Source organism: Leptonychotes weddellii, chromosome 9 (genome assembly GCF_054177405.1).
Source record: "Leptonychotes weddellii isolate Sample4059 chromosome 9, ASM5417740v2, whole genome shotgun sequence".
NCBI classification, from domain to species: domain Eukaryota; kingdom Metazoa; phylum Chordata; class Mammalia; order Carnivora; family Phocidae; genus Leptonychotes; species Leptonychotes weddellii.
The window spans coordinates 120,334,885-120,357,891 of NC_138377.1; the positions used below are offsets into that span (position 1 = coordinate 120,334,885).

Consider the following 23,007-nt stretch of genomic DNA (forward strand, 5'->3'; position numbering starts at 1 on the left):
CTGCTGACTTTCCCTCCTTGTGAACATAACACACAATCATGCTCAAATCAGGACATTCTCCCGCTCCTCACCCCATAGCACTCCCACACAGGTCAGCTCAGGGTTGGCTCTCCCAAGCTGAAGATCAAGTGCACGTTTGCTTAGGACAGAGAGGAGTAACAATGTGGCGCCCAGAGCTGTGGGAGAAAAAGCAAGAAACAGAATGCGAGAGAAATCTGACCACAACAACTCCAAGGGATTAAATAAAAATTCTTTTGGCTTACTGGAATCTCACACTGCATATTCTTGGAAATGAGCAAGCCATAGGCGAACGCTAAGAATCTTTTATGATAAAGATATTCGGGTTGTAATGTAACTGTTGTTATAGGATTTGACCTGAATAGGAAAAGAAACTAAACAGAGCTTTCTCACCAGAGGTCTTTGAGGATGGATGGTGCTAAATCCCCAGGGGAAACATCAGCTCTAATAAAACTTTAAAGACTCCCAACCCTCCCATAAGGAGTTCTTGCTGGAGAACTAGAGAGAGAGACAAACACGTGTGGACTGTAAAACAGTACACTGACTTCAGAGGCAAAGGGATGAGAGTCCAGGTCCTGGCTGTTCCACTAACTGCTATGTGAACTTGGGGGAAGGCAGTTATGACTTCTGAGCCTCAATGTTCCCATCTATGGAATGGGAATAGAGGAACCCTAACCTACAGTTACCAAGAGGAGTGATGTTTGCAAAAACACCAGGCACAGTCCTTGGCACACAGTAAGTTCTCAATCAACACTAGCCTTTCCTTCTTCTCTCCTGATACCAGCATTTTTTAAAAGATTTTTTTTTATTTATTTATTTATTTAGAGAGAGGCGGGGGCGGGGGCAGAGGGAGAGAAGGGGGAGAGAATCCGAAGCAGACTCCATGCTGAGCACAGAGCCTGATGCAGGGCTCGATCTCACAACCCTGAGATCATGACCTGAGCCCAAAATCAAGAGTCGGACACTTCACCAACTGAGCCACCGAGGTGCCCCCACACCGGCATTTTTTATGCAATTTTCTAACCATCATAAGAAAAAAAATGTTTTAATTGCTTCAGTGGAAAACATTGCGTCTTCTGGCCCATGAGCTATAGTGGAAAGATTCCTGGAAAGAGAATCAGAGGACTTCATGGATGTTCTACTACAGGACAGCACTTGGAAAACCCTGACGTGCTCTACAGAGGAAAGAACATACCGCCCGCCATGTTAGTGTGGTTCATAGAGAATCATCTACGTCATTGTGCTATGGGGACCCCAGACTGTGGAGATCCGGCTGATGTGTGAGCCATGTCAGAGAAAACCACCCCAGAAGGGAAGAGATGAGCCAGTTGCAGAGGTGGGGCTGGGAAATTCGGCAAACAATCCAATTTCAGTCGTGCGGGTGGATGCGCCCTCCAATCAGATGGAAACAAAGGGGTAAGCTCATCCGCTGAATTGTTTGGGTCCTTTCTGAAACTAACAATGTCGAGAAGGAGAGGAGGGGGACTAAGTGGAGAGAACAGGGAATCTATCAGGGTTCATTTATCAGTATTCAAGGAAGAAAGACATGATAGATTGCAGAGAGGAGTATTCCAGATGCCAGAGAGGTGGACGGCACTGCAGAACAGATCTATGACTTTTCCAGAATAAAGTTGCAGTCAGATCGTCATCGAGGCCAACTGGTCCCCCCTCTTCGATTCTATTACCGTCACCACAAATCACAATAATTACTATCATTATTAGCAACTGCCATTTCTGAACGCTGATCATTTACCAGGCACTGGGCTGAGAGCTGTATGTGCCTTCGGTCACTTCATCTTCCCCACATCCTGTCCACAAAGGGGGCCCTGTTATTGCGCCCATTTTGCAGATTAGCAAATAGCGATTCCAATTTTCCACTTGGAAAATCCTTATCCTTAAGAATCCTCAATCCAAAAATCTTGAAGATCAAGGAAAGGACCTAAAGGTCAAGGATATTCCAGTCTCTCAGACAGGATCTCCCTTGCTGTATATGAATCAGTATTTCCTTTTCTCACACTCAGTAAAGCACAGAGAACACTGAAGCAGTCAAGAGAAGATGGGCCAGTCGCTCATAAACCTTGAAGTTGGACACAAGAGCCCTCCTCCCCAGCCTTCTTCATGACGGACAACTTGGCCTTAACATTGGTTCATTTTCTGGGCCGAGGAAGAAGCGGACCCTGAGTAATGCAACAGCAGCTTAGAAGTGAGGGAAAACTGAGCCAATCAGAACAATCTGGACAACTTGACACTGGTACAGTGATGATTTCACTTCCTGCTTCTTATTCTGTACAGAAGGGACAAGAAAAGACTTCTTAGCCATCACCCTAAAAAGCGGGGGGGGGGGAGAAAAAAAGAAAAAGCCACCAAGCCAGGGCTTGGCAATTAGTGTTGGAGTAAGTGATCGTCTTGTGATTGCTCAGCTGGGGCCTGAAGACTCGTAACCGCATTTAGAGGACAGAAATAGAAGATGCTGTGAGAGAGCAGAGAAACCTGGCCCATTTGCCAGGAGAAAAATGTCCTGAAGCTGCCGGGAAATTCACTCTGTTGGGATTGGGGGTGTGTCCTCCTAAGTGGGAAAAGTTCATAAAGAAACCCATCGATGAAGCCAGCGCTTACACCTTGACCCTTTGACTCCTCTGTGACCCTCAGACTCCCCTGGAAGCCCCACGGTGCCTAGGGGAGCCCCTCGACAGGTGCTGAATTTCTCCTACCAAGCTGAGCATCCTAATGGCCCCTGATGTACAACCAGGCCCAAACTGGGGATAAATTGATAGCAAACCATCCTTCTTGCCAACAGCAAGTGCTTTGGCAAAAGCTGGCCAATGCTTCCGGGAGAAGACAGAGCCCGAGGTCACAGGCAGGCTCGCAGCTATCAACAGAACTACTCCAACCAGACCCCTTCTGCCCTTTAAACCCTGGGAATCTTACAAAGCCTCACCAGCCTATCACGGCCACCACCCACTAGACCCCAGATTATCCCCAAGGAGACATGGGTCACAGCCTTCTTCCAGGACCTCAAGGGTAAGTCAAGGGAATGTTCCAGTACATTCCATTTCAGAAACACTTGTGACCTGAGATGCACCCCTGCTCCCACCTCTGTGGCCCAAAGAAACGCGACAGGTACCAAAGCCCCCTCAATTTCCCTGAGAGCTGTGGGTGACACAATGCCTTGTAAGCTCTAGGGCATGAGCACCTAGCCACTGTCCTTGAGCAAAGGGGACAGAGCTTCTTCCAAGTTGACAGCGTCTCTCCCCCAAGTAATACCCTAGACCACAAACTGGCACTTCGTGTGTCCTCTTCTGCCCACGGAGCTGTTTCGTTTGGCCCATGGAGTTGAGGGGTTTTGTTTTTCGTTGCCAAGCATTTAAAACTTGAGGGGTTTCACCGGACCTTTAGCTCTTCTTGAAAAAAACAGTAAGTCTGGCAACATGAGGCCCTGCCCCCACATAGCAACAGTCAGCTAGCTGCCCCTGTAGCAGGGGACATGTGGTCCCCAGCCTCCACTGTCCCCACCCTCATCAGCCATAGGCGGTTAGCTTTGTGAACTTTGTGTGAATTAGCACGAAAAGACTCCTCAGAGGTCAGAAGCTTCTTCCCCTGGGATATCTTACATTGAAACTCAAATCCCCAATAAAATAAACACCTGGGACATCTGGTCCAAAGCCCTCCTCTGGTCCCAGCTTCACCTCCAGCTGCAGAGAACGCACATCGGGAGAATCTCCCCACAGATGCTCGCCTCGGAGAAGGGGGCAACCGCTGGATGAGACAACTGGGAGGTCTGAAGCTGAGACGTTGGGCCCTGAGCAAGGGCCTTACAGTGTGTGCCAGTCCCAGATGGAGGAAAGGAAGTTTAGCACAAAGAAGGGTGGCCATAACTGATAAATACACACACACACACACACACACACACACATCACGCACTCACTATGTGCCTGAGAAAGCACACAGAGGACAGAGGGTGAGGTCAGGATCCCCAAAAAGAACCACCCCTCCCACCACAATCCTCCAGAAGCCCTTCTCCTTCTCTTCCTCCCTTTCTGCCACTTTCTGAGAGCTTCCCTCGGAGGCTCTGCCTCTTCAGAGGGGACTCCAGTCCGGTGGGCTGCCCTTCCATTAGCAAATGCAAAGTGCCTCAGGCAGTACAACGGTCACGTGGACAAAGGAAAGACTCACCTGCACATCATTGCTCCATTTGTCATCCCCAAATACAGCAGAGCCCTCCCTTCCCACCTGGTCCCTGGAGAATCTCTGCTCTCTCGGGGAAGGTGCCCAATGGATGTCCAAGATGGCCACCATCCTGGAAGAAGAGGTGACCAGACAGCAAGCACCCCCTGTGGGCACAGCGGGTTGGTGTTTCCCCTGACCGTCTCCCCGGGTTTCCTCTCAAGCCCACCTTCTCCCCAGGATACGGCAGTCCTCCCACTGAATCCCGGAGTCTTCCGTGGAGAACAAGGCTTGGAGAGAAAGCAGTGAACTCATTTGATTCTACCCTCACAGGTCCAACCCTGAGGAGGCCCCTCTGCCATCAGACATGGAAGGGAGGGGGAAGGGTGGGGGGAGGGAAGTACAGACAAGAATCCCACCCGGAGCCATGTGGCCTGCAACTTGTCCCAAACGAAGCTGTGTGACCTCAGGTGCAGGGGCCATTCTCGAAGCCCTTCTCCAGTGAACCCAGAACCTACTTAGACATGGCGCTTGGTCTGGCCCTGCCTTCCCTCTTCTTCCAACAGCACCCAACACACAGGGACACACGGACACACACTTAGGGACCCCAAAATTGTCTCAGAGGTGTAGCATTCACATCCCAGATGAGTGGGATTTCTTATCACTTACACTCCCATAAAATTGCAAATGAAAAGCAAACAACCTTGGGAGTCAGGAGGCTCTAAGCCCTAGTTTAGGCTCGTCCTTCTGGCAGAAATCTTAGAGATGCTCAAATCCCAAACCCTCATTTTTAAGAGGCAAAGTCTGAGGCCCAGGGCACACAGTGACAAAGCCAGGCCTAGACCCCAGGTTGCCAGCTAGCTCCCCTGCCCAGCACCCTCCCTGCCGTGTGTCTCCCCCCGCCCCCACCCACTCCCTGCAGCCCAGGACCCAGCTCTACTCACATATAGCGCAAGTGGGGGTTCTTGGCAAAGGCTCTGGGCTGGATGCTCCGAAGTCCTGAGTTCTTGATGGTCCTGAAGAGAGAGAGAAAAACAGGGTCAGCAGAGCTTACAGAGCAGAGGGACATCTGCTCCGGGCTGAGGCTGACAGGAGGTCATGGACCTCCAGCCGCCCCTGTGAACTGAAGCAGTTCCTCATCATCAGCATCACTGGGTGCCCCGTGGAGGGCGTCTGGGCTCACCCCAACACTGGGACCTGGGTGAGGGTTTGGAATGAGCTGGCAACTGTCATCTCCTCATCCTGGCAAGAGGGTAACAGTTCTCCTGCTCAAGAATCCTGGTCCAGCGACTACAGGGCTGCAACCCCCTTTGTGGACACTCCCTCCCCCACGCCAAACCCCCCACGACCACTACCACTGAAGTTCAAAGGAGGATGAGGGGCCTGGGGAATTTTGCAGGCTAGGGGGACCATTCGCGAAACATGGGGCTGAGGTAAGATCACTAGCCGGGAGACCTGGGTTCAGGTCCTGCTCCGAATCCCTAACTACAGGTGAGACCACACAGCCCCCTTGTCTTCTGGGCTGAGCAGAAACGTGGGAGAGTAAGGGGATGGCCTTTGAAGCCCCGGACACTCCCTAAGTGGGTGGTACCGACTCTACTAAAAGAGGAACAGAGGAGGAAAGTGCCGAGGGCAGCCCAGAGGCAGTGGGCTCCCCCGACCCGCCCACCACTCTAGGCCCTGCCCGAGGTCTGGTGCACTCACAGCTTTTGGAGGCCGGTGTAGAGCTCCATGTCCACGGCATTCAGCGTGTGCAGACCTCGCCAGTTCTCTATGTGTCTGCAGGGGGAGGAGGAAAGACAGGGTTCAGGTCGGCCAGGGTCCACAGCTAAGGTGCTATCTTTAGAGCCAGAGAGACCTGGGTTCGAATCCTGAATCGCCCACATGCAAGCCAGGCCTTCTGCCACGTGGCCAGGTGTCTCTGAGCCACGGTTCCTCCCTCCTTGAGGGGTCTTGCACATCCCCTGCCTGATGGGATCATCATGAGACCCAGAGCACCTGGCCCGGGGACAGCATTTAATGTCCCCTCTCGGCTCCAGAAAGCTCTCCTTTTTAAAGACTCGAAACCCAGCTTCCCCGTTGGTCTTCATGACTTAGCTTCCTTCCACTTGCTTTTGTTTTCCTTTTTGGGACTTCTAAGGACAGCTCATTTTCTCAGCTGGCCAGGAAGACGACACAAATGATGTGGGTTTAAAAAGGGGGAGGGGGAAGGTAGCTTGCCAGTGGGCATGGTTTTTGAGTGAAAAGGCTCAGAAGCAGCATACACCCACTTCGGGGTCCCCCAGGGTCCAGACACTGACCACCTCGTTCGGGTGACCACAGCCCAACCCACCTGGAGTTCAAGAACACAGATAGCTTGATTGGGCAGAACCAAGTCCAGGAAGGAGGGGGCAGGCTGGGGACCAGGGAGGCACCACGGTGTCACAGAAGGAAGGTGGGACCAAGGAGCCCAGTCGTGGCTTCACCTCTGGGACCTAAAGACCAGTGGCCTTGAGCCAGAACTCTGACCTCTTGGGTCTCCTGGGTCTCTTGTGTCTTCATTTGCAAAGGGAGAGGGTTTCACTAGCTCAGCAGCTTCTCTTCTTCCTTGTCACAAAGATCTCCATTTAGAGCTTTCTCCCAAGCTACCTCCTGTTTAAGGAGGTTTGTGTGGAGCAGGCACACTACACACTTATTAAGTAATAATTAATTCATCTTCTCAGATTTATTAATCGAAGATATAAATCACCATTCACCAGAGCTTTTTATCAATGGATATAAACCATCACTAACTCTCCCAGTGGATAAGGTCCAGCCCAAAGCAAAGGAACTCAAAAGTTCTATAAGCAAAGGAGGCTGTCATAGGTTTGATTACTGCTCTTTTTTTTTTTTTTTTGGATATTGACAAAATGCCAGGGACAAACATGCTCCATTATAGCTCTTGGGGTCCCCAGGTTAAGAACCATCCGGCTACTGATTTGTTAAGGCCCTTTCTGACTCTAGAGTTGTGTGAGAAATTACCACTCATCCGCATCTCTATCCCAAGGAGCTCCAAGGGGCCTAGGAGAAGGCCCTCTGATACCCATCCTGCCCTCCCAGGCTCCAACGCTCCCATCAGCAGCCCCCATGTCAAAGTACCCTCTTCGCTCATCCTGCAACCCACAGCTATCCGACGCACACTGAGGCCAGAAAAGTGGCAGCCGCCTTCCCCAGACAGCTCCTCCTTGGCCCCACCACACCCGTGGCTCTTCCATCTGCCACTGAGTGGAGCCAGAACCAGGAAGGCTGCAGGGCGGCGGTGGCCAGGGCCCCTGGAAGCATTTCAAAGCCTCACAGTGACAAGGTATGCAGAGAGCCCGTTTTGTACCACATTCTCTCGGGGCCCCTGCTGAGCAGCCAGACACACTGACATCTGCTGGGGACAGGGACCAGGTGGCCAGGTCGGGACTGAATTCCAACTCCAAAGTCTTCTCCCTGGAAGCCTATGGCCCCGGGGCGGTTTGCTTGGTCTGGTCCTGCCAGGGCAGGGACCCTGGCTCCATGTCAGGTGAAAAGGAATACCAGAAGGAGTAAGGCACTGTGCCAGTGCCCCCCGGGTGTATTCACTGGACCGTTGGTCCAGTGATCTACCAAGTAGATCACACTATTCCTACAGACGACCGTTCATTCACCGGAGCCCGCAGACTAGGGTCTGCTCCTGACAAGCAGCTATCTATCAGTTGTATAAATAAACGAAATCATTTTTCTTCGCCCCCATTAGAAGCCCGTAAATGTGTTTTTATTTATGGCCGAGTTGTCAATCATCGGTGCATTCTATCAGTTTACCCTTCTTAGCTCTCGTGTCCTGATGGCCACACACCGGCCCATCCCTGACGTAGGCTCACTCGGAGATACGACGGGGCAACAAATAAATTCCTTGGTGCAAAAGGCTCCCTGGTCAAGAGACTCCGGCCCCTGCCTCCTCTGTTGGGTCTGAGGCTCCCCGTATGGGGGAAGAGACTTATCACAGCCGCGGTGCTCTGGCGCGGTGAAGAGCCTGGACTCTCAAGCCGGGTCGACAAGCTACAGCCTGCGGGCCAAATCCAGTCCGCCACCTGTCCTTGTACAGCCTGAGGGCTAAGAATAGTTTGTATGTTAAAAAAAAAACAAAAGCAGAATCCTATTTTGTGACATGTGAAAAGTATATGAAATTCAAATTTCAGGGTTCCTACCCTTTCATTTCTGCGGCAGCTTTTGTGCTACAGAGATGGAGCTGAGCTGAGGAAGTGTGGCAGAGACCGGCCTTTTATAGAAGAAGCTTGCCGACAGCCCCCTGCCTCAAGCCAGGCTGCCAGGATGCATATCCTGGCCCCGTTGCTACCTCTGTCCATGTGTGACCCCATCCAAGGGACTTCACCTGTCTGTGCCTCGGTTTCCTCATCTGTCAAATGGGGTAATAAAATACCCCCAGCGTAAGAATGACGTAAGAATTGAAAGGCCGTGTTAAAAAGCCCGAACGGAACGGCAGCTCAGGACACACAGTAAGTCCTCAGGGAGCACAAGCCGGGATGGTTATTTTCAACCCTGTGCTTTGCAGAAACTGAGCAGTCTTTTCCCAGTTTTCAAGCTAAACATGGCATCATGGTTCTGCTGGAAGTTGTCATTTGTCAGCAATCATTGATAAAAATCCATGTGGCAGAAGCGTGGAAGGGCAGTTAATCTGTCATTCATGACCTCCAGGAAAACTGCTCAAGCAGAAATTAGGAACAGGTTCAGGGAATGCACGGCTGGCAGCTCAGAGCGGCTTCTGAGGGGAAGGTGCGGCCTGACATTTGTGGATGACATCGGCGGGGCACCTGCCAAGTCCGCCGGTGACTCGCCACTCGGTACCAGCCCCGGGGGGGTCAGCTGTGGGAGCTCGGGTAGCTGCTGTGTGCTGCAAGTTTAAGTGGGGAAGGCAGGCTCTAAAAATATAACAAATAGGATAAATATGACAGTAGGTTTGGTTTGCTTTTGTTCATGGTAAACCGTAATTACCTTGGCCTCTAGTATGTGGCTTCTCCTTTTATTATGCTTTCCTGGTGTCCAGGCTGTCTTCCCTGAGCACTTAACTTTGTCCCTTGAAAAACAATCGATGATGATCACTGTTTAAAGGAAGGTTCGGCATTTGAGCCCTGTGGGGGGCAGTCGCTGGTCACCCCGTTCCAGGACCGCAGGCTGTGCCAGGTGCATCCCGGCAGAGGCGTCTCAGGAACCCACCTCACCGTGGGAGAGAAAGAGCTCAGAGCCACGCCGGGAACTCGGGCCGGTGGGACTACGTGATTCTGCATTCGTCCGCTCGGGCACAGAGTGTGTGGCGGGGCCGGCCCCGCAGGGATCTGCAGCCTCATTCTCAGTCTGAGTGCTTTCCTTGGGGGCAGTGAGGGGCAGGGGCAGAGAGGAGCCTCCCATCCTGGCTAAAGTACCCCCACTTGAGTCACCTCTTAATACAGTGGCGCTCAGCAGGGGGCCATCCTGCCCCCCAAGGCCCATTGGGAAATGTCTGCAGACATTTTTGTTGGTCCCAGCTGGGAGGAAGGGAATGATGCCAGCATCTAGTGGGCAGAGGCCAGGGATGCTCCTAAACCGTCCACAGATGCCCAGGACAGGCCCCACAATAAAGAATTATTGGCCCAGAATGTCCATAGTTGGGAAGCCCTACCTCATATAAGGCTTCTGCCTTAAGATGACTATAGAAGACTGTGTTCCATGGCTGGAAACAGCAACAGTTTTAAAAATGACTGTTTGGGGGTGCCTGGGTGGCTCAGCTGGTTAAGCGACTGCCTTTGGCTCAGGTCATGATCTCTGGGTCCTTGGATCGAGCCCCACGTTGGGCTCCCTACTCAGCGGGGAGTCTGCTTCGCCCTGTCCCCTCTGCCCCTCCCCACACTCGTGCACTCTCTCTCTCTCAAATAAAAATGACTGCTTTGAGCAAACCCTAAGAGGCCCCAGGCCAAAACCAAAAAGCTTGCCTCTAGGTCCCTGGGTCCAGGTGAGAGAAGAACATCAAAAGCTATAGCTCCCCAACTCCTGCAAGTCAAGGGCATTACTTGAGAGGAAATGAGGGGCTCTTTGGTGCACTGGACCACGGCCCAATCCAGGTTACACATCCCAGGAGCAATAACGGTCTCCTCTCACCCAGCTCTGGCTGGAACCCCCCACAAGAGTCTTTCCCTCTCACTGAGAGTTCATCTCCTGCATAGCTTAATCCTTCTCGGCAATGGGAAATGCTCCATCCAGAGAGTCAATGCAGTGCCCTGTTCCTCCCCTCTGGCCACTGCCCTTCCTTGACACCCCAGAATCATGACTCTTCACCAAGAGCGAATGTGCAACACTTTTCCAGAGAGAAGGGAGGCTTAATTCACGACAACGCTGAGCAACCAAGCCAGAGCCAGGCTTTGGGCTACAGCTCAGAAAACCTCAACGAGGCCTAGGTGAGCCTCTGTGGTCAAAGAACACACTGCTGTCAGGTGGACCAGGGTGTGCTGGAGCTGAGGGACCGTGCATGCGCCCAGCCTCTTCGGGAGTAGGAGAAAACCCACCGGAAATGAAGCCACTCCCAGTGACTCACAATGACAGGACCCAGTCCTGGAATCACAGATAGCTGCTTCCGCACCCATTCTGGGGATGAGCTAGGGCACAAGTGAAATATTAATTAAAACATCCAGGGAAAAGATAAGAAACCTTTGTACTAGAATAAATTCGACTGCGCTTTTGGACCATCGCTTTCTTCCTCCTTCTGTTTGTCTGGAGCCAATATGGAAATGAACTGGCAATCTCCAAGCATATAAAAATGAGATGCTACAGACTGTGTGGTCCATATTTTAATTAAAAACATGTCATGTGGATATGTTTAAGAGTTGTTTATAACTCCAATATTTAAGTCCTATACATAGAAAACTCTAGAACACTGAGACATCCACCCCCTTCCATCACCAAGGGACTGAAGTTGATGGGGAGGCCCACGAGAAGAAGGGCAAGACAGGTGTCTCCCTTCACCTAATAGGACATTCCTCGTCACCGGGACATTCGGCAAGACAAGGGGTTGGTTGGTGGGACAAGCGAGCCTCCTTCCTTCCTTTACACATGGCTGGCCATGTTTGCGACCTTTTCTCTCTCCTCCCTTGCTGTAAGATCACTGTTATTTTCACTGTGACTTCTCACTGCTATTAACGAGCTATTCTTCATAACCAAATTTTCCGGACAACTAAATTTAAATGCAAAACCTTTGTATGTTCAACTTCCTTGCTAGATGTTTCTTTTTCCTCCTAAAATGCATTACACACCTCCTTGCCTTTTTAAGCAGAGTAGACAGAAAATGACTTATATTTTTCTTGATGATCTTGGATCACCGTGACCAAGCTAACTAGCCTGCTGAGCTCTATCACCCAGTGACGCCCTCACAGGCTCCTGAAGCAGGCAGGATTTGTGTCCCTACCCAAATGGGCCTACCCTGACATGATTCCTAAATTCTAACGGTTATTGTGTCCATTTTCAGCAGCTTCTGGCTCTTCCTTTGCTTTCGGGCTGTGGGCCATCACCCCCCAGAGCCTTTCCTCCCTTGCAATGTGCTGCGACCAGTCTGCTTGGCAGCCCCTCCGAGCCCAGAGTCTAAGCGTGGGTGCCCTGGAGGCAGGCTGACCAGAAGCAGACATCCAGCTCTGGCCCTTGGAAGCTGGATGCCCCTGGGTCAGTTACTCTTGAAGCTCTCTGGTCCTCAGCGTCCTCAGAGATTTAGCTCTCTGGCTCCAGCCAAATTAGGAAATCCCGTTGATGTAAGGATTAGATGAGGCAATGTCTTAGCCCTCAATTCCATGCTGATGCTTACAGCACCAGAGTGAGAAACAGCAGATTCCATTACTCTGCTGGAATCATAGAAGTAAAAGTAAATACAATCTGAATAAAGATCTAAGAGAACATAAACACACACACACAAAAAGGTAGATACTTGTCCTTGTCTTCTTTGTTTCTAATCCCCTTTCTGGATAATTAAGATCGAGAGATAAGTAAAGTATTCTTAGAGGTGTAGTCATAATTTTCCTGGTGGCACCTAAGCATACGCCACTAATATCATATTCTGTATATCTATTCTTAGAGGTGCCTCCTGCCAGGAGGCAGCTGAAATGGGCATTTCTCAGATGCCCCACTCCTCCAACACAGAACACAAGAGCTTTAGCTAACAAGGCTGTGCACAGATGCCCCCTCCCTCCAGACACTTCCCCGTCAGACCTGAGGCTCCTATCTCCTTCTCACCTGAACCCCGATTCTAGGATGCAGGCCTGAACTGCAGTATGGAGCTGAGTACCTGGGGAAACTAGCCCAGAATTCCATTTCTTAACAAATCAGCATCGGAGCCCACGCATGCATGAGCGCGAGTCTGCGCACGCACACACACACATCTACAACGAATGTGCCGTGCATTTGACTTCGGAGCCTTGTAGGGCAATAAGGAAATTGATTTGTTATCCAGGCATATTATGTCTAGTGATCCAGACAGAAGCATTAGCTTTCAATTATCTGATATGTTTAGCATTATAAACAAACCGTCTGGAGCAATAGCTCCAAGGGGGCTGGGGAAGAGCCGCACTGGATCACACCAGCCAAGTCACCCAGCTCTCTCTCCCTTGACAGCTGTCGGTGGGGGGGATCCGAGATGCCTGGGGAGCTGGACCTGCGAGCCTGGGGAGCCTTCTTGGACTGGCAACCCCAGCATGCCAGCACATTAGCACACCAGGTCTACAAGCAGCTGCACGCCAAGGACCATGGTGGAGCAGCCCCGCATCTGGGACCCCCGGGAACGGCAGAAAGGAACATGCCCATCGTGCAGTGAACAGATGGGAAGCGACAGCATCTGTGTCGGCGTCCTGATCAATTCTAAAGCTCGTGCCAGGAACCGGGAAGGTCTGTGCACACACCTGTGCTCCTCAGGTACTGAGATGCTCTGTCTGCTAACAGACAAAAGGTCAAGGGCACACCCCCCGTCTGCTACCCTGCTAGGAAAAGGCCTGACTCCCAGGAGGGAGATTTCCTCTGGGACTTGGCCAGTTCACTGGGGAGTCTGGGCTGTCCTGCCAGCCCCTCGCCGGTCTAACTGCTGCCCTTCATTTGCACTGGCTGGCTGGGCAGGTGGGTGGGCGTGGGCTGGCGACCCCAGCATGCCCACCATCGGCACCCGGGCCGTGGCCACCTCTAACCTGCAAACCACCCTTGCCTCCTCACTGGGCCCCCTGCTGTCACTCTTCCCCCTCCAGAGTCTCTACACCTGCCCGCTCACATTCTCCCCTGCTGAAAACCCTCCACCCGCTTCCCATGGCCCTCACAATGAAATCGGGACACCGTGCCAGGGCCCATGAGGTCCTGCGTACGCCGGCCACTGGCTGCTCCTAGGGCCCCTTCTCTTAACACCGGCTTGTTATCGGGGCCCCTGCCACGCTCGCCTACCTGTCTTTAAACACACCAGACGCATTCCCAACCAGAACTTCCATGAAACACTCATCCTGGCTCCTTTTATGTCCTCAGGGCTCCCTGCAAAGGTCACCTTCTCAGAGACACCTGCTCTGACCCCTATGTGAGCACACACACACCCCCCTTTGCCCCTGGCACAAGCCCCGTTCATGTCCTTCACAGCCCTTAATAACCATCTGTAATTATCTTATTTGATTATTTGATTATGTGTCTGTCGTCAGTATCCATAAGCAAGAACCAGGATGCACGAGAACGGAAGTCGTATCTGCCTTATTCACCACTCGCTCACCCCCAGAATCACAAAGAAGAGCAAGTACCCCAGGATAAATACGTACTTGGGAAGACGCCCAGGTTGGTGCTAAGCAGCCCCCTCCAGGCCCCACCTCATGCCCAAGGCTTTCCATGCTCCGTGCCGACACAGCCTTCACTCAGGCCCCTTGGAGCAGCCCAGAGGCCTGGTCAGACCCCACAGGCACCTTGAACTTGCTGCCCGAGGAGGGATGTGGCCCAGGGCACACCACGCAACATCCCAATCAGGGATAGGCATCCTAGGGCATCACTACAAGGCCCACAGATGGTGATCCCAGAGGTCTGGGGAAGCCCATGGACCAGATCTCAGGTCTGTTGCTCATGCTCAGCGTCAGGAGGGGGGAAGTGGGCAGGGCCCCCCTCTGGCCAAACAGAGGAGGAGACGAGATGGGCATGCTTTTGGCACCAGGGCACCTCTTCTCCACCTTCCCCTTGCCCACATGACTATGGCTTTCAGCAGATCAAGAGGTTTCTGAGGGCACGGACCTCCAGTGCCATGCAAATGCTCAGTGACAGCCAAGGGAATGAATGAATGAATGCATGCATGCATGCATGCTTTGGGGAACCCTCAAAGTGATCAACGGCAGAACTTATGCACCTGGCACTCTATCAGCTTCCTGCAGGGGCCGTCCCCTGCCCTTGACCCCTCTCACCTTCTCAAGGATTCATTCATCTTTTTTTTTTTTCCCTCTCTTGTCTGGACCCTCACTTCCTCTCTACTAGATTTTCCCATCAGCATACAGACACATTCTAGAAGAGCTCATTTAAAGGGCTCTCCTTGGGGCGCCTGGGGGGCTCAGTCAGTTAAGCGGCTGCCTTCGGCTCAGGTCATGATCCCGGGGTCCTGGGATCAAGCCCCACATCGGGCTCCCTGCTCATCGGGGGAGCCTGCTTCTCCCTCTCCCTCTGCTGCTCCCCCTGCTTCTGCTCTCTCACTCGCTCTCTCTCTCAAATAAACAAAAAACCTTGAAAAAAATAAAAAATTTTTAAAAAACAAAGGGCTCTCCTTCACGCCACGTCCTCCTCCAGCGACTAATCCATGTTGCTACATCTCTTCGCGGCAAATGTTTTCAGAGGATCCATCTCCTCCCGCAGGCCCGACTTCCTTCCTCACATGCCTTGGATTCTCCACCAGCCCAGTAAGTCTTCAGTCCCGGCCACTCTGCGGAAACTGCCCTGCCAAGATCACCAGCGTTTCCCGTGCTGGCTAACTCAGCAGACTCTGCTCCGTCACCCCGTTACCCTGTCTCTCGGGGGCATTTTACCTCTTTGTTGAAACATTCTCTTTACGGATTCCTGAACTTTACTCTCTCTTGGGTTTCCTTCTACTCCCCTGGCTATTACTTCTTCGTCTCCTCTGCGGGGTCCATATTCTTTGTCTGATCCCTAAATGTCGGTGTCTCCCAGGTCTTTCCCTGGGGCTCTGTGGTGATCTCACCCACGTGCTGGCTCTGAACATCACCTACGCGCTGAGAGCGTCCAAAGGTGTGTCTCCGGTCAGACCTGCCCGCTGAGCTCCAGGCTCTTCCCCGATAGATCAGTAGGTCCAACACCAGCCCTTGGCTTTCCTCTCTGTCCCAATAAATGGCACCGGTGTCACCCGGGTGCCGAAGTCAAACTTCATCACTGAGTGCTCCGTCCCCTCTCGCAATATCCACACCTGAGCAGTCCACCTGCACAAGAGATATCAGCTCTGTCCCCTTCCCACGACCTCACCTGGACCCAGGCCATCATTACCTCTCCCGAAGGCCACTGCCTCCAAGACGGGGACCACTGTGGCTGCTCTGACCTGACTGAAAACTGGAATGAACTTTTTGTAACATAAATCTGATCACGCCCCCCTCCCCCACGGCACCCACCCTCCAAAACCAAACCTCCAGTGGCTCCTCCCGCACTTGGGATGAACTCCAGCCTCCACCACAGCCAGCGAGGCCCCACATGTCTGGCTTGGGCGTCTCCTGCCTCAGCTCAAACGAACTGACCCTGTTCACTTGGCTTTGTCTCACCAGCCTCCTTTCCGTTCTCCAAAACCCCAAGCTCTCCCCCTCCCCTCAGGGCCCTTACACTTGGTTTTGCCCTTAAAAGCACTTGGATTCTCCTTAAATGTCATCTCCTCAGAGAGGCCTTTCCTGACCAACCCAGCCAAAATCATTCTCTATAACCTTCCTCTAGATCAATTGTTCTCAAAAGCCAGGGGCGGATTCTGTCCCCCAGAGGACATCTGGCCATGACTGGGGACTTTTTTGATTGTCACGACTGGGAAAGTCTAGTGGGTAGAGGCCGAGGATGTGACTAAAAATCCTGCAACCCAGGACAGCCCCCTCGGAACAAAGAAGGATCCAGCCCAAAATGACAACAGTGCCAAGATTGAGAAATGCCGCTCTAGATAGTTCTTTTATGTCACTTGGCAAAATCTGTCATTCTCTCACGTATGTGTTGACTTGTTTTCTGCATCTCTTTACTAACAAAATGCCAGCTCTGTGAGGGTGGGCAACTGGTCTACCTTGTTCACTACTGTATCCACAACACTCGGCCCAGTTCCCTGTACAGAGTAGAAAATTCGAATGAACGAATGAATAAAGGAATGTCCTTCCTCAGAACCCGAGGACCTTGCAGCACGTCGTAAAAACCGTCTGGTGGCTGAGGTCTTGCCGGGACCCGCATTTTCTCCAACCATTTGAAGAGACTAAGGTATAAAGAAGTAAGCTGTGCCTGTGGGGTTGTGGGCGTAGGGAGTAGGGTGGGTCAGAACTCCGTGGCCCCTAAGAGACACTCTCATCTTGTCAATGATGAGAGTCAAACCTCATTGATCATAAAACCTCCAATCCTGACTAGACAACTCAGCTTTGAACTAGGAGAGAAAGAAGAGGTCTTTGATGAACCATAGAAACGGCCCGAGGCAGGGAGAGACACATTGACTTTGACCCTTTTTCCCCAATGGGCCTTGGAGGAGAAAGTCTGAGCAAGAAGGAGAGTCTGGTCCAGGCCAGAGCAGCTGGTTGAAAGTAATCCAATAGTGCAAGCTCTAGGCCTAAAATCAGCTAGCCCCAGGGGTCCTGAGAGTGCTGCCCTTCTGGTGGCCAATTTCCTTAGGAAAATATGAAATGGCCAGGCCACCCTTTACTGAATTATAAAGCACTTATCACTTCTTTAATAACTACCCACATGGAGGACTTAATTCACTCAATATGGAAGTTATAAAGGCGAATTGGTAAGTGAGCATTAAGCTCAAGTGCACTGCATAAAGACTTATGAGGGCAATATTTTCCCCTATTAAAAGGGTAGATTTCCTCACGCAACTCTGCCTCAGAGTTAATGCGGGAAAAGTTGTTCCAAGGCCCGGGGCATTTTCATTGTTCCAGGGTAATTCCAGGTCCCTGGGATGGAAGGGAGTCCTTGACTTTGCAGGACTAATTCTCTCTGGAACCGGAGGGTGTCAGAGCGATTCGTCAAGGTAACCATCAGAAACACAAGATCACATCGGTGGTGCCTTGCACTCCGTGCACAGCGCGCCGGAATGTGAGCAAGCCACGGAGGAGAAGAGAGGAGGCACGGGATGGAGGAGGATGGGTGGGCCGGGCCGGGCCTGGAAGGGGCCTGTGGAGGGGGAGGCTGCAGGAAGGGAGGAGGCAGCTCTAAAGAGGCTGGAAGAAATGCTGGCTTACAACCGAGCCCAACAAGGAAGGCATTAACAGCATTAGCGCTCGTAATCTGGAAGCAGACGAGCCCCAAAGTTCCTTAAGGTTCCAGAGGTTTCCACTTAGGGGGCTGGAGAGATGGTCTCCCTCACTGGGTGAAGGAAATTCAGCTTTTTCTCTTGTTAATTTTTCTCTTCCTTGCTTCGGCTTCGTGAGCAGTTTCCTTCCCTCTGGCCGTAAGCCGTCTGTTCCTCTCCCCATATCCTCCCTCTCTCGGAAGGCATCTCTCTATTCACATGACTTCAATTACTGCCTCATTAGAGATTATTTCCAGTTCAGCTCTACCCCTGATGCCCAACCTCTCCCCTCTCCTGTAGTTCGTGTTCCCACAACACGCATTCCCCTGGACTCCCCAAGAGCCAAGCATGGACAGAACAGCTTGTTCTCACCTCCTGGTTTCTCCCAAACTACCTCTGCTGAATCCTCCTGACTTGAAACATCACCGCAGAACTGGTGAGCACATTTCAAATGATGTGCAACACCAGTGGGTTGGCGACGGCTCACACAGATCCCTGTGTTTGGAAGGAATCTGTGGATGAGCGGGGAAGAGCTGTGATTGATTAGTGATGTCTGCCGTGGGCACAGTACAGAGAGGGACAAGGTGAGTGCCATCTATTAACCACGTCGATCCAAGAAACGGTTTGACATCTCTCTCTTGCTCTCACTCTTTCTTAGATTCAAGACCTGCCAATCCCTCCTCCAAGATATTCCTAGTAACTAATTTGCCCCCACTCAACCCCTATCTGAGAGAGCCTCGTGCCCAGAAGGACACAACCCACCTCCTACCAAACTTTTTGGTTTCCAGGCTGTGAGCTCTACCCTGTTCGGGGCTCTACGTTCTCAACGATGCCTTTGAACATGTCCTTCACAGGCTCAAGGCTAACAACACCCAATGGCTAACAGATACCTAGCACGCTAAACCAAAACTTCCTTGAGGAAGGCTTCATGCTGCAAGAAAGCCTGTCAATGCGGAGAAGGGGTTATGTAAAGAGCCACAGACGCTTTGTGGACAGAAGCCACTTTTCCTCTACCCTGTGTCCAACCCATTACACCACTGAAATGCCTCCCTGAGGCTCCAGTCCAGACCGAAGCGGAGAGGAAGGGGACTTGCTGGTGGGACCTGCCCGAGTGGCTTTGGTGACTCTCGCTCTCTTCCTCCCTACACCCCCTCATCCCGCTGTCGGGGAGGTGTGCTGTCATCAGAAGAGAAGCCAGCCTGTCAGGCCTCAGTTTCTTCATCCATAAACTTGAGATAAGTGATGCCAGTTTCATGGAAGCATCACAAAGATGAATTGAAACAGAGTTTGTAAAAGATCTAGCACATTATCTGGAATAGCCTAGAGCTTAGCGTATGTCGATTTCCCCTCCCAAAACAAAAGCAGTGTGACATAATAAGAAATACATGTATTTGGTCTCTGCTCTCATTTCCTAGCACGCAGCTCCTAAAACCCTTGGAATTTCCAAGGTGGCAAGTGTCCTTCTGTCTGCTAATAAGATGACCAGTGTCTGGGGGCTCCTGGATACCTCAGGCTGGGGGCTGGGAGCCAGGGGAACCAATCTTGTAATCACAGGGTTGGAACTGTCAGCTGCTTCCGACCAGAGGCTGACTTCCTCACCAATGGCCAGTATTTAATCAATTACGCCCACATAAAGAAGCCTCCATGCAAATCCCAAACAACGGGGTTCAGAGAACTTCCAGTTGGCGAACACATGGAGGCACTGGGGGGGCGGTGCACCCCGAAAGGGCCTGGGAGCTCCGTGCCCTTCCCCCATACCTCGCCCCATGCTTCTCTTCCACGTCACTGCTCCTGACCTGTCTTCTTTTATAATAAACTGGTAATCTAGCAAGTACACCGTTTTCCTGAGTTCTATGAGTCATTCTAGCAAATTACTAAACCCAAAGAGGGGGTCCTGGGAACCTTCGATCTGTAGCTGGTTGTTCAGAAGCCCGGGTGCCAACCTGGGGGCTGGTGCGGTCTTGCGGGACTGTGCCCTTACCTGCGGGGTCTGACACTAACTCCTGGTCCAGAGTGTCAGAATTGACACTTGGTGTCCGCAAAGAACTGGAGAATTGGTTGGTATGGGGCAAGTCACACATTTGGTGGCCAGAGGAGAAGCCTTGGGAGTAGAGAAAAAGAAGTGAGTTTTTTCTTTGCAAGCCATCCCTGGATTGTGCAAGGTCTGAGGCCGGGAAGTGAGACCTGCAGAGCCAGCAGAAGGACCCAGCTTGGGGCCACGGCGGCCGAGGGGGTGACGGGACTGCAGCATGAGACCCTCTTCCTGCCCGCCCCCCACTGCCTGCCCTTTACGAGTCAGCCACACGAAGCCCTTGCTGCCAGGGCTGGTTCCTCTGACTGCCTCAGAGCCACCGCCTCTCCCTGCCGGCCCCTCGGTGCCCAGGGGTTTGTGGAGCGGCACATCCAGGGGTTCCGACAGCCATATCCTCCTCCTCCCTCCGCTAAGCTTTCAGCAAACCACCCTCATCCAGCTGTGGCCGTCAGCCATCCAGCCTCACCCTCCAATTACTGCGAAATGACTCCTGTGTGCTTGCTGGTGTATGAATGTGACCCTGTCGCCTCTGTGTCCAGGCATTCTGTGCCTGGCTTCACTCAGAAGACCGTAAATCCCCTGACAACAGAACCGGCCGCATGTTATTGACTTGGGTCCCCTCCTCCTGCCCTGTGCCCGGTCTGTGCTCCCAGCGATTCTCAGCAGCCCCTTCTTAAAACAGGGACCAGGGGGCTCTGTCCAGGGGGTGGGGCAAGGCCAAGGTTCAATGTCAAGGGTCAGAGGCGCACAAACCACAGAGCCACGGACGGATGTAGACGGACACATGCTTCTCAGACCTCCTTCGGAGAGTCTGGCTCAGACCACCACCACCCCCCCCCACCCCGGCTAGGCCACGAGCGACCCGGCTGCGCTGTCACAGAACCAGGGTTGACCTAAGGAGCACCTAGTAGAGCACAAAATCAGGCCCAAAGGGAGTCTGCCCAAAGGGCTGGATCAGGGCCCCCAGGGCCTCCTCCTAAACTAGACCCTGATCCTTAGCTCCTGGATCCAGGCACTGGGAGGGGTCGGGGTGGGGGGGAAGCTTCCAGGAGGAGTCAGGTGGCTGGAATACTGGGTGTCGTCACTTAGGGGGTTCAGGACGGCAGATATTTACCCACTGCTGTGGGACTAATTCACCACTTTAACTTCCCAGCTTTAAACAGTGCATGTTGGCGAGTATCAGCTCCGAACAGACACTGCGATTCCCACAGGACACTGGTGATCTTGTCTTACACTCTTTGACAGGCCTGTCTCCCCATGAGACTTTGAGATCCTTGAGGGCAGGGACTGTCTTTTATCTCAGCAACCCCAGAGCCACATGGGGCACCTGGCTCCTTAAAAGCTCTCAATACATTCAGCACGCATGTAGCAGGAACTGTCCCTTCCTGAGCCGTCAGCTTCACCCTGGAGAGAGAGCATTTACTCTCCTGAAAGCGGCAAAAGGAGGCCCAAGGCACCACCTGGGGAGTCCCCTGGCAGGACAGGAAAGGTGAATGCACCAAAGACGCTGAGGGATACCCTATCAGGGGACCGGGTAAAACACCCACTGGAGGCCGACTCTCCGCACTGGGAGTACCAGACACGCCAAGGTCAAGGTGGTACTCTGCCTCCAACCCCAACACCTGGGGAAATTTGGGAAGCCAACATTTGGCCCCCATCCTGCAGACATTCCTCCTCTCGAGGCTAGTAGGGCCAAGGTTCCCGAGGGGCCCCGAGCGGCCTGGAAATGTGACACCCTACAGCTGGCCCTAGAGCAGAGTTCAGCCGGCAGGACTGCCCAGGCTTCCACCTCCCAGAACAATGGCACAGGAGGGAACATGGTGTTGGCACCCGAGGAGTGAGTGAAAGGGAAAACCCACAAGCTGGAGAGGGGAGCTCGGGCCAGAACATACTGGGGATTTTTCACACCATGCATGAGGAGAAAGAAACACAGAGCCCGTGGCTGTAGGGTGGAGGGTAACAGGGAATAAATTGGCAGCATTACTGAGCACTGACCATGAGCCTCTGGCTGCTGAGCTCACCCAGACCTGATGGTCTCACCACGAGGAAGGACTTATGGCCAGAAGCCTGTTGCAGTGCCAGCCTGAAACACCTTGACCCCACAGGCTCATCGCAAGCTTGGGTTGGGATTGCCCAGTTGGGCCTAACCTCAGCAGCAGGTGGGGCCTGGAACTCCACTTCATCCATTCATTTATAAAGTACCCACTATGTGTCAGCTGCCTCAGCCCGGCATCTGGTGTACCTGGGGAGACCTCTTGCAGCACGGCATCATGACCCCCCATCGGTACCACTGTGAGTAATTCACCAACATGATGAGGTGTCTACCCCAGGCCCTGTCACTTCATGCAATGTTGGGACAGGGGTCCCGCCCAAATCCTGGCTGCTCAGCTGGACCCTAACAACCCAGACAGCACATGCTGGCCTCCTTCTCCCAAGGGAGAGGCTCAGATCCTGCTCACACTTTCTCATCGCCATCTTGCTGATAACCAATGGGACCGATTTCAAACTGGGTGCACTTCTGTCTACCCCTCGGAATCAGAGAATTAACAATCTTGTGTTAACTATAGCACTACTGCCCAGACTCCCCCCATTTTAGAGGCCATGGTCTGCCATCCCTGCCCCGATCAGACTCAAGGCCCCACGTCCTACCCACCATGATACATGGGAATGGGAAGGCTGGCTATACTCTGGGGATCAGCGCAGCTGTGTCAGTGTCCCTTAGACCTGAGCTCACTTGTCCCCAGCTTTCTTCCTTTTCTCTACCAGCATGCCACCAGGAATTCAGAATGCCTAATAGCTGTGCCTACCACCCGTGGGTCCCAAGGGCCCTGTCCCTGGCCTCTAATGGTGTGAGGTCATGGTGGGGCCACTCAAACCACCCCACCACGTGCAAGTCAAGAATGCGGAGCCCAAGGCAGCACAGCACTTGCCTGCACATCTCCTAATGGTGAAAGACTGCACAGTAGCTAGTCTTCAGCTCGGACCCTTGGGGAAACCGTGTGGCATGCTACATGTGAGCAGAGGGCTCAAGGCGCAAATGAGCCCCAAGGAAACACTCCCGATTCATGCCATCTGCACGCAGGGGCCCAGATGCAGATGGTTGTGTCAACTTGTGACATGGAAGCCATTACCTACAGGTATCTTGGGGTCCAAAATTCAGAACAGGATGCCACCATGCTGGGCTTTTTCTTAATGGAATCTGCTAGCTTGCTGAAGTCCATTGGGTTCCCCTGGAACAAGCATCTGCCGAGGGCACGCCGAGCTCTTCTGGTGGATGGCAGCTTTATGAGATCCATGTGAATGGGGC

General features: G+C 52.6%; 1 protein-coding gene across 4 annotated transcripts in view; it reads right to left on the reverse strand.

Annotated features, from left to right (window-relative positions):
• Window positions 1-23,007, reverse strand: part of NTRK3 (neurotrophic receptor tyrosine kinase 3) — a 382,724-nt gene that overhangs the window by 300,601 nt on the left and 59,116 nt on the right. For all 4 annotated transcript variants that reach the window (XR_014148812.1, XM_081831657.1, XM_081831659.1 and 1 more), the window contains 2 exons: window positions 5,887-5,961; window positions 5,127-5,198 (listed from right to left, as the gene is read on the reverse strand). Coding sequence is in view for 3 of the 4 variants with exons in the window: in XM_081831657.1 (XP_081687783.1) it covers window positions 5,127-5,198; window positions 5,887-5,961 (147 nt within the window). In the remaining variant the exon portion in view is untranslated. The remainder of the gene's footprint in view (window positions 1-5,126; window positions 5,199-5,886; window positions 5,962-23,007) is intronic.